The 17,980-nt window shown below is 38.6% G+C and overlaps 1 protein-coding gene across 1 annotated transcript; it reads left to right on the top strand.

Moving 5' to 3' along the window:
• The first annotated feature begins 4,940 nt into the window (after positions 1-4,940).
• On the top strand, positions 4,941-13,571 carry CLEC12B (C-type lectin domain family 12 member B). The gene is made up of 6 exons (XM_032391071.1): positions 4,941-5,073; positions 6,629-6,727; positions 8,749-8,967; positions 9,701-9,855; positions 10,451-10,566; positions 13,320-13,571. Exons 1-6 carry the CDS (start codon positions 4,983-4,985, stop codon positions 13,468-13,470), a joined length of 831 nt encoding a protein of 276 aa, XP_032246962.1. The 5' UTR covers positions 4,941-4,982; the 3' UTR covers positions 13,471-13,571.
• Positions 13,572-17,980: the final 4,409 nt, after the last annotated feature.

The following is a 17,980-nucleotide window of genomic DNA, read 5'->3' as shown; positions in this document are numbered from 1 at the left end:
TGGACTGAAAAGTGGCATGTTTTATGAAAAGTTAATGAGCTAAACAGTGAATAACTATCAGACAACAACCGTGGCAGAGCATTTTGTTACAGAGTAGAAAGAATAAAGGGGAAAATATGTCAGACAGGATCTACCACACTGAGAAGTTTGTCATGCACATGCATACAAAGTATCTGTAAAGTTCAATAATAAGCCAATGGAATATACAAGCCTTGAGCTATGATTTGAAGGAAAGGCAAAGATTACAGAAGAGGAGAGAGGAAAGGAATACTTTTTTTATCAGGCAGGGCAAACATCTAAACAAAGCTATGGAAGTATGAATGAGTATGATATAATCAAGGAAAACAAAGTGATCAGGCATGTTTGAACTGAGGATTCATGTTACAATATTTTGGGATATAAAGTATCCTGTTAAAATCACTATAAAACGTACATTGCAGGGACCATTAATTAATCCATTATTTGAACATCTACTGATCACTGTATGTGTCTCAAGCACTATTCTATTTTCTGGGATAATATGGTGAAACAAACACACAAGTTTTGCTCTTATTGAGCTTATATTCTAGTGAAAGGTGGTGAACATAGAGAGCAAAGAAGCAAAGAAAGAAAAAAGCAAAGTAATTTCAGATCATGATACCTACTATGAAAAAACTCGAATAATAGATCTTTACTGGCGAAGCTTGGGGCAGGCCCTGGTTGCGTTCATTTCACCTGACAAGTAAATCTTGATCTGAGATTTAAGGTAATCAATCTGTCTGCATAGCCCTTTATTTTAATCAGGATATTTGATTATCCTGATTGAATGAATATACATTTCAAAATAAATTAAAAAAAAAAAAACCCCAAACAAGAAAAAACCCAAAATAAAGTCTATCATGTATTTATCCTCTAGCTCCACCTTGTGGTCATTTTTTTCTTTTGCTTCTATCTTTAGGTCTGATCGCTCTGGATTTAATCTTCATTTTCTCCATTCCCTTTTGTAAATACTTTTGAATTAATTTCCATTCTGCCTAATCGCTAGATACTACCCAATAGAGACCCCTCTTTTAAAACGTTCTCTGAGGGCGCCTGGGTGGCTCAGTTGGTTAAGCGACTGCCTTCGGCTCAGGTCATGATCCTGGAGTCCCTGGATCGAGTCCCACATCCGGCTCCCTGCTCGGCAGGGAGTCTGCTTCTCCCTCTGACCCTCCCCCCTCTCATGTGCTCTCTCTGTCTCATTCTCTCTCTCTCAAATAAATAAATAAAATCTTTAAAAAAAAAAAAAATAAATAAAAAAAATAAAACGTTCTCTGAAATAGGCATATAATATGTGGGAATGTAATGATCGCGGAAGAACGGAGAGGATAAATTTTTATTGTGTAAACTCAATATTTCTTTTAATGTATCCCAGACCAAAGATACCTCCATATTTAATATCTGCATTCCTTTATTTTCCACAATAAACAGTATTTTCTGGTGGATTTAATGCATGTGAGAGCAGCATGAAAAGTCAAAAGTGATTTGAGTTCTGGGCTTAGGTACTGAAACGGAGAAGCATAGAGTGAAACTGGGAAAAGAGTTTGTTTGTTTGTTTGTTTGTTTGTTTATTTATTTTGATGTGTTACATTTAAAAATCCTATAGCATATGTAAATAAATATGCCAAGTCTCCAGTCAGATATTTGGACCTGTTGATCAAACCCTGGCATGAAGATATACATTTGGAGATCACTTATACATGGCTGTCACTCCAAGCCATGGATCTGGAAGAGCTCATCCAAGGATGAGCACAAACAGGTCAGAGGGCCAGGAACTCAACTCGGGGCCACAACAGCATTTTGAAGTCAGATAAAGAGGAACCAGCAAATCTTAGAGAGGATGAGGTAGAGAAGTAGAAAGAAAAACAAGATAATGGTGTCCTGTAGAGCAGAGTATTTTGGAGAAGAATTTTAAGTTAAAGGAATTATATCAGATGCTGCTTATAGGCTGAGTAAAATGAATCTGAAGAAAGAGCCATTGGATGTGATAACGTGGAGGTTAATGGTGATTTAGGAGAAATGTCCTAGAATTTGGTAGATGACTACAACAAGGTGTGCTATTTGATAGCATAATCTGATAAAATGAACTACAGAGATGCTGGAAATTTTTAAGGGAGACAAGTATAAACAGTTGTTGGTTTCTAAATTAATAAAATTATAGTCTAAGAGTAGATAAAAAGACTTTTAGGATCATAATAACAGAAAGTGCATAGAGAGTATGACCAATCTTTTTTCTTATAGAAATTATTAGCAACCAGGTGAGATTCCTCAGCACTGTTTTACCTAAGTATGATTTTTGTATAAGATTGTACGAGGTTAAATGCTTTCTTAGGGAACTTGAAGGTCTGAAAGAATCAGGGCAATGAAAATGAAAACTCAGTCTTTGCAAAATTTGGTGAAAGTGAAAGACGAGACAGAAAAACATTCTGAGTTCTCATTGTCATAATCACATAATCAATTTAACTTTTCCTCATATTGATGGTCTTTGCCTTTACCTAAGTTATGTAGAATAGTAAACATAGACATAGATTTATTAATTATTTCCACATCTTTGGCAGGGGAGTTCAATTGATTATGACTCAGACTACAAACATTTTTTTTGATTGAGCATGCATCAGTTTGAAAAAACAAAAAGAATAAGAATGAGAAATACATGTACATTTATGTATTTAGAAATCGTACATAAATATTATTGAAGAATTATTATTTTTACACTGTCTTTCTGCAACCTAGTGGATATTCACTCACACCTCTGATACAGATGCAATTTATTCTGGAGAACTTTGACTAAGATAATCTTCACACAGAGCTGGATCTTGGGAGGTTTCAGATCAGTCCTTTTGCCATCTGAAAACAAAAACCTACACCAAATCATCTCCCAGTAGAGTTATGTATTTGCCTTCTTACCCCAAAGGAAACTTTAGAAAAGATTCTTTAGTTTTCTTGCTTTTGTATGACTCCCAAATATTTTTTTGAGTTCTGTGTTAGTTTCCCATTGCTGATATAGCAAATTCCACAAACACAGCCGCTTAAACAACACAAATTTATGGTCTCAGAGTTCTGCGGGTTAGAAGTCTGACATGATCTTACGGGGGTAAATCAAGGGTGTGTGGGGGGGTGGTTTGTGTTGCTTTCTGAGTGCTCTGGGGGAGCGCCCATCCCTAACTTTGCATCTTCCAGCCCACATTCCTTGGTTCTAGGCCCTCATCCTCTACCTTCAGCCAGCAATGTTCTATCTCTCCACTTTTAAGGACTCGTGATTAAATTGGGCTCACCAGATAATGCAGGATAATTTCTTCATCTCAAGGTCTGCAATCCTCTTCCCATCCGCAATCCCTTTTACCATGTAAACTACCAGATTGAGAGGTTCTGGGGATTAGAACACGCACAGCTTTGGGGGCTGTTACTCTGCTTTTCACAGGTTCTCAATAACAATGAATTTTCTTACAGAAATTAGTAAATTTCACAAGAAGTGATGGCATTAGAAGTAAATGCAGTCCTTTAAGACTCTGACACCGACTAAGTGACCAACTGCACGTGTGATGTGCTGTTTTCCTCTCATGTTCCTCCAAATAACAGCCAGAACGCTTTCTATATAAATTGTCTGCTTTTTACTGCTCATGTGATGTTGTTGAAACAAAGTATCACAGTTAAATCCTTCTGCAGTGAGTTTACTTCAGTTTTATTAGAAACATCTTTTCAGGGCATTTTTTGTTGTTGTTGTTCTAAGAAAGGGAAAATAGAGATTGATTATTTTATAAGATTTAAAAAAAAATTTTAAGATTTATTTATTTTAGAGAGAGAGAGTGCACGTGTGAGCATGGGGAGGAGCAGAGGGAGAAGGACAAGAAGACTCCCTGCTGAGCAGTGAGCCCAACAAGGGGCTCGATCCCGGAACCCTGAGATCATGACCTGAGCTGAAACCAAGTGTCCGACGCTTAACCGACTGAGCCACCCAGGCGTCCCCCCTATAAGATTATTTCTTAAATGAAATGTATATGACCTGTAGCTCAAAGAGACGTCAAGACTTAAAGATGTTTTAGGGATTCCCCATATCTAGTGGTCCATGTGAATATCCAGCACTGTTTGTTCTTGCATTTGCCCCAAATTCCATCTTCTGATTTTTCGAACCTGAAAGACTGCCTGCTTTCTATAGGAATTTTAGCTGCACAACAATGACTGTTGGCTGCCCTCAGGTTAAAAACCAACTCAACAAACAAATTAAAAAAAAAGGGGGGGGGGGAAGCACCATACCCCGTGCTAGTTGTTATTTGCAGGGGGATTATTCTGTTAGGGATTTAGCCCTGCCAGAGGGAGCTCCCATTCATGCACAATTTTAACAACTGTCAATTTCTTCTCTACGCCCCATTACCAACGCTGGGTCTCTCCCTCCTCCCTGCCTCTGTCTCTGTCTGTCTGACACACACACACACACACACACACACACACACTTGTATTTCTTAAAACATCAGCCAGGTGTGGGTGGTCATTAACTACACAGTTTTTTCTGTCGTATGCATATCTCTCTGATATGACTGAGTATAAACCAGATCCAATGTCTTCATACAGGATTAGCTGGCCTTTGACACATGTAAAAATGACAACCTGACCCTTTATTGAATAATTCAGAACAGCTCTACCCTGAAGATCATGGGGATTCCCCCATGAAACCACCATTCCCTCTCTGCTTCTAAGTATCTAAGTTTCACAAGAAACAATGATGAAAAGAGCAGACAGATTGAGATCTATGCTATTTTGATTTCTAAAGAGAATATTTGACTTCTCTCACTTTCTCTGCAAAAAAACCGTTTGTCATTCTGTCTTTACAGAGGGGCAGTGGGGTGTGTCTTGGGTCAGTTGAGTGTGTTTATAAAAGCTCCCAGCCTTGAGAAGAACATCTCGTTCCTGGGCCTGAAGATATTGAAACATTAATTACATAATTTATAGTAGTGCTTTCTTCTACAATGTCTGAAGAAGTGACTTATGCGACACTCACATTTCAGGATTCTGTTGGAGAGAGAAATAACCGCGATAGAAATAACCTAAGGAAAAGAGGTAGGAGTTCAGACACAGCACGATGGGACCTTGGGGAATGCACAGGTGATAAATGCTTTGGTTCAGATGCTAAAGAGAGGTATGCTGTGGAATCTCCAAAATGGAGACAGAGTTGTGGAATACACTAGTAGAATGAGTGTTCCCAATTTTGGCCAGAAAACATGTGGCTTCCAAGACCTCTTTAAATTGTGTGATATCACTATGTATCATGAAGCTCTGTGTTATAGTGAAACATTGGACATGAGAGAAACCGAGTTTGGGGGCTAATAGAATTCTTTTTACAAATGAAGTCCTTGATATTTATACTTTGTGAGAGATGCCAGGAGAATATTCTTTTAGTAGCCAGATTGGAGGTCACTAAAACAAAGAAAATAGAGGAGATTTTTCTTTTCAAAGGTATAAATAACTGAAGAGAGAAATGGGAGGACAAGAGAGTCAGAAATAGACAAGAGATAATTTCTGTTTTATAAGTAGTTTAAAATTTTTTTTAGGGAGTGGAAATTCCTAGTATAATTAGTAGTGTTGAGTCAGTAATAACAATATCCACATAGTATTTTATATGCATTATATCATATTTTTATCAAAATATATTTGTGAAGTAAATGCAATAATATTAGCAAAACTGAGTCTGAAAAAAATTAAACAATTTAACCAAGTTCCTACAAAGGATAAAAGCCCAAACTCAGTGCAGTCTTTAGCTCATTCCCTTATCCCCTGTTGGAAGAAATATTAATCTCTGTGGTCAGGAATCCAGTTTAGTATATCAGACTATATCCCTTATTTTCAAGAATCTGTTGACAGTTCAGGCTGTTACCCCAAATCATCTAAAATATAGGAACTACTTTCTTCTTCTCTTGGATTTATTTTTACTTTAAGTGTGTGTGTGTACGTATGCACGCGTGTGCATGGTTTGGGGGCGATATACAAAGAGAATGGGAATAGGTTTGTTGTGAGTCTAATAACAGTGGTTATACATTTTTGTTTTTTTGTTTAAGTTATAGCTGCAATCCTTGAGAGAAAAGGAGTTGTGGGTGTGATGTATGTGATAGCACACCCGAAAATTTTCAATACATCTGTCTGAAATACTGGGCTAGATGCCATTAGATCCTAAATTAAGAAATAGTGTAGGTTAGAGTGCATATTCATTTTGTCTTTCATTCCATACTCATTCATTATCTATGAGATGATAAATAGACTGGATAATAGATATAAATAAAATCCACAATAACACTTGCCTTGTGGAGGATTGTAATCTCAAAAACTTGAGGTCTTTCCTATTGTCAGGATCATCCAGAGAAGCAGTTTCTACAACATCTAGTACATGCATTTAGTAAACTTAAAGAAGAAGGATGTGTGATGATGTAAAACAAAAACCTGAAAATTAGGAGACACTCTTAAAGGAAAGGAAAATGGTGGGGAAGAGAAGTGGAGGAGAACTGATGGTGGGGCCCTCACCACACATCATTTTAGGTATTTTCTAGATGGCACATTGAAGAGGTAAGAGAGAAACAAACAGTTCATGTGTAGCCATAATTCCTCTGTTGGCTTTCTTCAGGGTATCCAGCTCGTTCACCCATCTGGCGTCAGGCTGCCCTGAGTCTGCTAACTCTTTGTCTGATGTTGCTGATAGGGCTGGTGACCTTGGGGATTATGTGTAAGTATATTTTCATCAAACCCAAGAAAAGTGATTAGGAAACTCGTTTGTAAACTATGTAAATTCCGGTTTGGTTGTATTATGTGATCATAGCTCCTTCATTCTCCACGTCTCTAAGATAAACAAGCAAGGGACAGACTTGAGGATTTTGCCCTAAATCCATTTTCTCTTGATAAACTAGACTGGATTATGAAGACAACTTTTATATTCCTCTTTATTGGTTGGAATAAGAAGGTTCTTTTCTGCATAGACACACATCCACTTATTATTCCAATGGTAAGAAATAGGGAGCCAAGGGAGGTGGACTCAAGGAAGAGCATGCTGTCTCATTCACCCTGAAGACTTAGAACAAGACTGGCTTAATCTACTCACTCAAGACCGTTCTAGTGTAGAAATAGCTTGCGTGCTATAAAGGAAAAAGAGATACAAACAAGGAGGAATAGTTGCTTGAGATACCTTACCCTCTAAACAAAAGTTGAACCACCTCCACATAATAAGGGAAGCTCCACTCCCAAGCACAATAGCCAAAAAAAAAAAGTATTCTCTTGGTTCTGACCCATCACTGAGCCATCAGGTTGAACAGGATAGGGAATCCTGAACTAAAAATAAGTGGAAGAATATCCTAAGAATCCATACTCTGTAGGATATTGTTAACTATATGATGGACAGAGTAGTGAGTTGGCACAGTATTCCCATTTGGGGAACTTGCAGTCAAGAAAGTTTATTCTCTGAATGACACTAGCATCTTCCATGCTACTTTATTTTTACATATGTAGGATTTCATGGATAATTAGAATTTAGACATACTGATTTGGACATATGAATAGGGCCTAATGATGTAGCTTGCTCTTTTAGAAAGAAATAGGATGTTCTAGCAGCAGTAACAAATATTCAATAGCCAATCTTTATGAGGATTAGCAGTTGATCTTCTATAATGATGTATATTTTAAAAATGAAGATGAAGGGTACCTGGGTGGCTCAGCTGGTTAAGCATCTGCCTTTGGCTCAGGTCATGATCTCAGGGTCTTGGGATCAAGCCCCACATCAGCCTCCTTGCTCAGTGGGGAGTCTGTTTCTCCCTCTGCCCCTCTCCCCCCCCCCACTCGTGCTTTCTCTCTCTCTTGAAATAAATAAATAAATAAAATCTTTAAAAAAATAAAGATGCAATGATACATATTCATTGGTTCACCATAGAAGGGTGAAGCCTTTTTTCCTGAAGTGCAGTGCTTTTAGTGCAATAACTCTTAAATTTATTGTGATGATGCATTGCCTGAAGTGTTAACTAAAAAGGTAGATTTTGGGGTGCCTGGGTGGCTCAGTTGGTTAAGCTTCCAACTCTTGATTTTGGCTCAGGTCATGATCTCAGAGTCATGAGATCAAGCCCCACGTCCAGCTCCATGTTCAGCGTGGAGTCTGCTTGAGATTCTCTCTCTCCTTCTCCTTCTGCCCCTACCCCTGCTTGCACTCTCTCTCTCTTTCCAATAAATGAATAAAATCTTTTTTTAAAAAAAAAAAGGCAGATTTTATGGATCCAGAGCCAGAAATGGTCCAGTATGGCATTAAAATTTGCATTTAAAACAAAACCAGATATTTGGGTGATTCTGATAAAAGTGGTCTGTACACCATACTTTGAGATACCCATTGCCTTAAAGGATTCCATTCCTATTAAAACAACAATTACATGAACCAACTCCAAATAGAAAAAAAGAAAAGTAGTTCCACTAAATGAATGGCAAGATGCCTGGCACAGCCTTAGATTAAATGTCAAAGACATATAATTATTAATTCATTATTTTAATACAAGTGTAATCATATTTAAAATCTCAATAAAATTATGAGGATGAGCTCCAAACGATTTGGAATAGAAAGGCATCTGGTGTGTTCCTTCCATGATATTTCAATGATTGGAAGCTACAGATAAATATTAAACAATGTGAGAAATATTTCTGTGTTAAGAATTATCTATGGCAATGATGAGAATGGGAAGATATTTGAACTTACCTCCTGTTAATGTCTTGGAGTTTTGCAGACATCTAATGAAATTAACTCAGATTCAGAGAAATTAAATCAACTTCAAAAACTCATCCACCAACAGCAGGATAACTTATCTGAGCAGCTGAGCAGCTACAGAAACTTTCCCACCGAGGAGGAGTTTCTCAAATCACAGATCTCCAGTCTATTGAAGAGGCAGGGACAAATGGCCGTAAAACTCTGCCAGGAGCTAATCATTCACACTTCAGGTAATTGGGACCTACTGACCACTCAGGTGCAATCTGTTGTCCCAGTTTGCATTGATCACGTGTGCCACCTCATAGTATGAGAAAGTTGTCTTCTCCAATGACCTCTAATGATATCACACTAAATTTATAGAAGACACGGGAAGATATCAATTTATTTAATATTTTTGAAAACACAGAGGTGAATTTGAGAAGCGTCATGGAATGATACCAACCTGGATACTTCAGCTTCTCATTTTGTGAACTATTTTTAGGTGATCCTGACGTTTTAAGAAACTAAAAGTATAGCTGGTAATTCTGAGGCCAGTAAAGTGAGCCCTGAAGTGAGAATTTCAATCACTGTTGCTCCATCCCATAATCGGGAGTGACTTCATTTTCACAGGCTCCTAAAGCAGTATGGTTCCAGAATGCTGGGTCTCAGACCCTCTCACCAAGTTCAATCATTTAGTTTCTAAAACCTTCCCCATGGGGGACCTGGGTGGCTCAGTTGGTTAAGCAACTGCCTTCGGCTCAGGTCACGATCCTGGAGTCCTGGGATCGAGTCCCGCATCGGGCTCCCTGCTCAGCAAGGAGTCTGCTTCTCCCTCTGACCCTCCCCCTCTCATGGGCTCTCGCTCTCTCTCTCTCATTCTCTCTCTTTCAAATAAATAAATTAAAAATCTTTTAAAAAATAAAACCTTCCCCAGTCACTCTAGCATTATTTAATTTGTACTAATGGGTGTAATTTCTTTTTCAGACCACAGATGTAATCCTTGTCCTAAGATGTGGCAATGGTACCAAAACAGCTGCTATTATTTTGCAACAAATGAGGAGAAGACCTGGACTAACAGTAGGAAAAACTGCATGGACAGGAACTCCACTTTGGTGAAGATAGATAGCTTGGAGGAAAAGGTCTGGTTGACTCTCCTTCCCTGGTTAGAGAAATTATTCATGTCATAGAAAGTAAAACAAGTGGAATGTGTGACTCACAAAGTAGGAATTCAGTACATTTTGAAGGAGAATTAACATCTTACTTCTTCTTTTTCTTTTTTAAGATTTTATTTGTTGGGGCGCCTGGGTGGCTCAGTTGGTTAAGTGACTGCCTTCGGCTCAGGTCATGATCCTGGAGTCCCGTGATCGAGTCCCACATCGGGCTCCCTGCTCGGCAGGGAGTCTGCTTCTCCCTCTGACCCTCCTCCCTCTCATGCTCTCTGTCTCTCATTCTCTCTCTCGCAAATAAATAAAATCTTAAAAAAAAAGATTTTATTTGTTTATCTGACAGAGAGACAGCGAGAGCTAGAACACAAGCAGGGGGAGTGGGAGAGGGGGAAGCAGGCTTCCCACTGAGCGGGGAGCCTGATGCGGGGCTCGATCCCAGGACCCTGGGATCATGACCTGAGCCGAAGGCAGACGCCTAACGACTGAGCCACCCAGGCGCCCCTAACATCTTACTTCTGCATTCCAGAATGTGGCTCACACATGACATTGTTCCCGTTCTCCCTCTCAGGATTTTCTGAAGTCACAGCCATTACCCACGTTCTCTTTCTTCTGGTTGGGCTTATCCTGGGACCCATCTGGAAGGAGCTGGCTATGGGAGGATGGCTCTGGCCCTTCTCCATCGTTGTAAGTCGCTAATTGTTGGGGGGGGGGGAATACTAAGAAAATCAATGTTAATTGTAAGAATTATAAATCTAGATACAAAAAAAGAGTACAACATACAAAGAAAAGAGAGCTTCAGTAAGAAATAATGAAAGCAAGAGTACCTAATTTCGTGTATGTGACAAACTCATGGCAAGACACTGAAGCTTATCTATTGGCTAAAATTTATTTTTTTATATAATAAACAAATAATACTTACACTTACTTTGTTCGAAGTAGTGTGAAATATTAGCTCTGTGATAAAAGCACTGTTATATTCCTATTTTGTGGATGAAACAATTGTCATAGAGAGATTAAATAATTTGTTCAAGGTCACTACCTCCTGAGTGGCAAAATCAGGACTGAGTGCTTCTGTGACCATGAGCTTGGCCTCTCAGCTCCCCTGGCTCTCCACCACTTACAATCCCAAGGGTGGTTTATCATAAGAACATATATTAACACATTTATTTAAATTCAATAATTGTCAGTCATTTTCTAGGGGCAAGTAAGTCTGAATTGACAGATTAGTTTAACAATTAGTTCTGTGATGGGGATTTGCCAATTCGATTATATGGCAAATGTTTTTCACGACTTAAAATGAGCTAAGTCTGCCACTTCAAGGTTTTGAAGAAATATTTAAAGTACATACAGGATATATGATACTTTGAAAATTACAGTTTTTGCAACTATTTAAAGTTATGAAAAATAAGTGTTATCTTAAAAATATGGAAAGGAACACATAGTCCTGTAAAATTCTCTTAGCAACTACAAACCAAATATTTTGAGGAACACCGCTCATCACAACTATATTAAAATGATACAGTTATATCTGTATTTTTAATATAATATATGGTATTTGCATATCACATGAAGTGTTAAGAGCTTTGGCCCCTTTCTGGGTGTAGTAGGTTTTTCTCCACCTCCCTTCCCATGAAATTATTCAACTGTTCACCTCCCTCCTGTCTTGCTTCTTAATGCATGCTGTCAAAGTTTCCTTAAGCTGAGTTATAATCACTCATTTCCATCAAGGATACTAGGTTTCTGCTGTGACTCCCCCAATTCCCTGAATAACACACAATGATATGTCTATACTTTTCTCCCTAGATATACTTTATCTTCACCCATTTCCAACAATGCTGTCATGGCTTTTCCCACTCACAGCAATTTCCTGCTCTCTAATGTCCACTACTGGTCATATTAAATCAGTGAGCCTGGTTTCATGCAAATAATCATGGTGACACGCACATGCAAAGTAATAAACACCCCCCCAAAAAATGACAGTTACCTCTTTTTAATGGAGCGATCCTGGGCATGAGATGATTACCAACTAACCTGAGGTATTTCTGCTACACCGAGGCTTTATAGAACAGGACCAGGATACCCTGTAAGTGCAGCTGTTTCCACTTTGAACTTTAAGAAGATGGGTCCCCTCTCCTAAAGGAGTTGTCATCATCCCGGGCCCCTCCACTCACTCCTAGTGAAAATATGGAGGAGGTGGCCCCCTGCAGCAAGGTTCGGAGTCTGTGGACACTGACGCCCTGAGGCTGTGCCTGCCACCCTAGGGGTGTAGGGGTGGTGGAACTGAGCTTCGGAACCTTCCCTACTGGGTAAGGCTACTCTCGGCAAATGCATATGCCAAGAGGAAGACTTAGTAAGCCTGGGGCACCTGGGTGGCTCAGTTGTTAAGCGTATGCCTTCGGCTCAGGTCATGATCCCAGGATGCTGGGATTGAGCCCTTCCTCGGGCTCCCTGCTCTGCGGGAAGCCTGCTTCTCCCTCTCCCACTCCCCCTGCTTGTGTTCCCTCTCTTGTTGTGTCTCTCTCTGTCAAATAAAGAAATAAAGACTTAAAAAAAAAATTTAGTAAGCCCAGCCCTGAAGCAAGAATACTGCAGTGTAGCACAGATCATTTGAGTAAAAAGGCACACGGGGATTTAGATCTGATGAGCATAATTTAGTAATGACATTTTTTAAAAAGGTTATTTATTTATTTATTTATTTGAGAGAGAGAAAGTGTACCGCAAGCATGGGAAGGAGGGACAGGAGAGAGAGAATCTCAAGCAGACTCCCCGCTGAGCCCCAGCCAGAGTCTGGGACAGGGCTTGATACCACCACCTGAGATCATGACCTGAGCTGAAATCGAGAGTTGGTGGCTTAACCAACAAAAGCCACCCAGGTGCCCCTGTAATGATATTATTGAAGAGTTACCACCAATTCCTTAGCAGAGGAACTAGAGACTGATATCAGAACCACATCTATGTAATCGTTCATTTTCTCTCTGAACCCCTATCTTATCCTCTCTTCACCTTCCACATATATGTGTATAAATATATATAACACAAAATTATATATATACAAAATTATATTTGTGCATAATGAAACGTTATAACTTTTTGCTCAGGATATGATCTCATTTGTCTGTTTTTCTTCATAAAGTTCCAAACTAAAGAAATTGTAGTGCTTCTGATATAATCTGCACTGGGTAGTTTCTACCATGATAATGGTGAGGATACAAATTCTCAACCCAGAATTTAAGTATCTTCCTTAAATTATTCTACCTGGGATTATGATTAACTTGAAATGGAACACGCAGATTCTCCAGCTTTAAGAACTTTGAATGCTATGGAAACAGAAGTCTCTCAAAGTTCAGATAGATAGTCTTTTGTAACTGAGGACATTGAATTGTGATCAGATTTCAAATATGAAATTTGTAATTAATTTTAAGTGGATTAATTTTCAGATTCAGCGCTAAAGAGTATGCTCAGATCAATGGATCCAAAGGATGTGCCTATTTTCAAAAAGGAAATATTTATATTTCCCGCTGCAGTGCTGAAATTTCTTGGATTTGTGAGAAGACAGCTGCGTTAGTGAAGATTGAAGATTTGGATTAATATGCTTCTTCCAGATTCACCCGGATGTAAGGGACTTGTGGTTAAATTCATGTGAAGAAAGAGAAAGCTCCCCTACTAGAGCCAAAAACAGATGAAGAAAATGTGTATTCAAACCCATCAGGCAAATAAACTTCACAGAACATTCTCCACTTCATCGTCGATGCCTTCTGATCTGATGTTCTGGTTATTGCTGGGGACCCTGGGGAATAGCTCTTCTATGGCCCTATTATTCTATCTCAGCGTCATTTCACTGAATTCCCTCTCTCGAATAAAAGATTCTTTTCCTGCTTTGTTATTGCATATGCACAAGTGCACAGGGGGATATGTAAATATTTAGCAGCCAGAACTGACACAAGACACAGCCCTGGAATGACATTCAGGAGACCCTGTTGTGATCACGGTCTGGGGGATTCTGGGGTGGGGGTCCCGGTGGCTAGAGCAGCAATACTGTGCCAAGTGATTTGGAAATATCTTAGTATCTTAGCAAATGGTTTGTACCCATGTACCAGCCTTGTAATATAGGTGAAGTAGCACATCATTTAGTATTTACATTCTCATTTATTTAGATTAAGTAAATCCTGAGGTTATTGTTGTGGTAATCTGGACATTATTAATAGAAGTTTATAATCTTTGCATTGAAATGTTATTTCCTTTAGAGAAATCCTAAAAAATTACTTGAAGATAGTAGAAGCATTATATTTTATTTTTAAGAACTTTCCTGTGGCGCCTGGGTGGCTCAGCTGGTTAAGCATCTGCCTTTGGCTCAGGTCATGATCTCAGGGTCTTAGGATCGAGCCCCTGCCTCAGGCTCCCTGCTCAGCGGGAGGCCTGCTTCTCCCTCTCCCACTCCCCCTGCTTGTGTTCCCTCTCTCGCTGTCTCTCTCTGTCAAAAAAAAAAAAAAAAAAAAGAACTTTCCTTTAACATAGTTGGTCAGTGTCCCTGCACTTTAGATGTCAAACCTTGTAAATCTAGAACTTGAGAGTTTTTCTGGGACAAATTTACTGGTTTAAGAATAACGGTGAAGGAGTTAGTTTTCATTTGCTCCACATATAATTATATAGCTATGTATAGGCTAAAGAAAACAATAAACCAACCTGCAATACTGGTTTGTCTAAATCAGAGATCTAGAATTTACTGGAAAAACTGATATGATCCGAGTTCTGAGCTAGGTGCATTTCAGAATATTTTGACAGTTCTTTAAAAGAGCATCACCACAGGGACATCTAGTAGTCTGTTACACTCTAAAGAATTAAAATTGTGAGCTAATGGACAATTTATATAAACACTAACAGAAAGTCTAGAACACAAGAATTAAAGTCTAATGTGAAAATTTGGTGAAAATTATAAGCAAAATATATTGAAACACAAATTTTAAAATATAGATAATTATTTCATCATAGTTTAAGTGAACAGGCTTTACTAATTATCATACAGGAACCAAAATATAAGTTACATATACACAGATTAAAAAAGAAACTTTATTCTTTCATTCTTTAGTAGCTTACTCCCACTGTCATTCTCACAAAGATAAAATTATTCATTAAAGGTCAACAACTCTGCACCTGACTCCCACACATTTGGGTTTTTCTTTATTCCCGTGGGAAAGATCATTCCTTCTTTTATTCCTCTATTTCTAACCATAGAAAGATCTGCTATTCTCTGTTGGTTATTTTGTTCCTATAAAGAGGTTACATGCTTTCCCCCTCTGGTATTTTGTATCTTTTCATTCTTCTCTCATGCACACTCTGACTTTCACACTCACTAAAAGAGAGAACATTTCTGTTTCTGACCTCAGAGTGGCTCTGGAATTTGATCAGATCCTATCGCTCATCCCTGCTTTCTTGCCATCATGATGTCATCCCTGGCAGCCTTTACACTGGGTGAGTAAACCCAAAGGTCTTCTTGAGGATTCACCAAACGCTTTGCCGGAATAATTTATCCCTTATTGCTTTCTGGTACCTTGGCTTATAAGACATGGCATATGGCAAGAATTTCTTCTCTCTCTCTCTCTCTCCACAAAATTTCTGGAAGATATCCACACACACATATACTCACACATGTGCACAACACAAATGCATCATCAAAATTCCTGGGGAAAGGCCATGTTTTGTATTTATTTTTGGATAACTGCCTTTCCCTCATTGAGGACTACTGTGGCTTCCAAACTTGTCTTCACGTAAGATTTATAGAGATAGCCCCCCTTAAAAGGACAGATTCCCGGGCCACATCTCAGATCTGTAGACTCAATGACTGAAGGGCAAGACGGCAGAAACTGCAAGTTTCACAAAGTCCATTGGTGATACTTAACTCAGCCTGGGTATTTGACCATGTTTGGCTAAATGGTGGTGGAACCATCAAATTGGAGGCTCTTTCTTTTCCGCCTTTAAAAAATTTTTATTTATTTATCTTTTATTTTTTTCCAGCTTCATTGAGTTATAATTGAAATATAGCCTTGTATAAGTTTAAGGTGTAAAACACCATGATTTGATGTATATATGTATTGTGAAATGATGCCCACAATAAGTTTAGTTAACACACCCATATCTCAGTGGACGGCCCTTTCTCCTACTTTAGCAAAATTAGTTTGGTTTGTGTAGGCCAAATTCGGTCAGGTAAGGTCAAAATTGGGTCAAAAGTAATTCAAACCTCAGCTATTTCACTTTTGTAAACTTGTCCAACAACTCCTGAATGAGGAGATTGTTTGGGGTGGTCAGGGTAGACAGGTGATTCACAATTTGACCCATCTTGCTTTGTGGAAATAGTTTTCAAATCATGCTGTATGCTGAAATTATACTGAGGAGCTTTGAAGACATGTTGGTGCCTGAGATTATCTCACCTCTTAAGACTCTGATTTAATTGATCAAGGGTGTGGTTCGGTTATTGAAAAAAAATTTAAGCTACTTTTATGATTCCAATTTTCAGCTAAGGTTGGAAACCACTGGACTGAGATCATTCTAGTGACCGTTATGTTGGGGCAGGTCTACCGTGTTGGCAAAAGAGCCAACCCTCCATCATATATTAAAAGAGCAAGTGAGCTAGTCCCCTTGGTGAGGACTCCATGGCGTTGGGACAGTGGGCATAGTGCCTGTTATCTGAAGCTAAGGTCGATGGTATAATCGAGGCCGCATGCTGAGCAGTTTATGTGTAATCACGCTTGTATACGTTCGCTTATATGTGGAGAAAGATGTGAAGGACGTGTTATTAATGCTATTTTCCTCAGGGCAGGTATTCTGGTAGTAAAACTGGACAAGACGAGGACATAATTAACTTTTAAAATTGAGAATTCATTGTGAAGCAGAGAACTGAAGAGAGGGTCAAATTTAGCAAGGTGATCCCAAAGCAAATGTAATGTTTCATTCCTCAGGTATGTTAGTCTTGCTGAACCAGTAACTTGAAGAAATAACATGGTTTTTTTCTCTCTCCTTCAAGATAGATAAAATATAAATGAAGTACATCTCCCCCTCAGTACTCTCAAAATATATCTTAGCATGATTTTCAATAATCTACAAAGACTCGGACTAAAAGTAGAACACACTGGGGTCAAAACACACTGGTTCACACATTAAGCCATTTTCAATGGCCCAGCAGATCATTTCTAATTTTATTCTATATAAACAACCTATGATCTTTCAGTTTTCATAGTCATGGGCCTAGTGATCTTGAAGCAATAGGGCTAAATTAAATGGCCACCTCTAAATTAATGCTTGTTTTGTGGCTACCCAAAGACTCAGGAGAAAATCTGACATGAAAGGATATTTTTGACTATTTTGAGGACCAGAAGAACTTGGTATTTCTCTAGGAGATTTTCCTCTAATCTCTGTTTATAACGTGGAGATAGAGTGAGAAATTATTTTCTCAACATTCAGTCACTGTTAGAGGTGAGAGTGGTGTGTGTCCTTTTAGTTGCTTAGCTCTCCATAAGACACTGTCATTTAGTTGCTTAGCTCTCCATAAGACACTGTCATAGGTGTAATACTAGAGGTATCTGGTGAGTGTTGTATGTGGAAACACTGAAGGAGGATTGATAATGTAGCTTCGGGTGTATTCACCCAAAAGCTGCTCCGTGTTTTCTTCATGTTCTAATTACTTCTTCAGGTTGGGATGCGTTTTCTATTTGTATATGCAAATGTAACTTCATTTATAGGTATAAATCAAATCTGTATAAATAATAAAATACAGTCTGTAGCTAATGTTCATGCTTCCCAGATCTGTTTGGACTGCCAACACTTTCTTAAAATTCCTAAAAGAATTGTGTAGATGACTGTGAAACCAAATGTGATATAATAATAATAGTAATAATAATAATAATAAACTTAAAAATTCAAATACTCTGAGGAAAAGGCCATTTATAAAATCAGGCGACACATTCTGAGAGAGGACAGGAAGATGAAGTTTAATGTCCCAGTTTTGGCACAGAGTTGGATGGTAGAACAGTCCACAGCATAATCTCCCAGTTTCTCTGCCCAGCCCCTGGAATGGGAAAGTATCCCTTAATAGAAGAGTGAGCTG

This window comes from Phoca vitulina, unplaced genomic scaffold (assembly GCF_004348235.1).
Source record: "Phoca vitulina isolate PV1807 unplaced genomic scaffold, GSC_HSeal_1.0 scaffold59, whole genome shotgun sequence".
Taxonomy (NCBI): Eukaryota; Metazoa; Chordata; class Mammalia; order Carnivora; family Phocidae; genus Phoca; species Phoca vitulina.
This window is presented reverse-complemented; position numbering and strand designations above follow the sequence as displayed.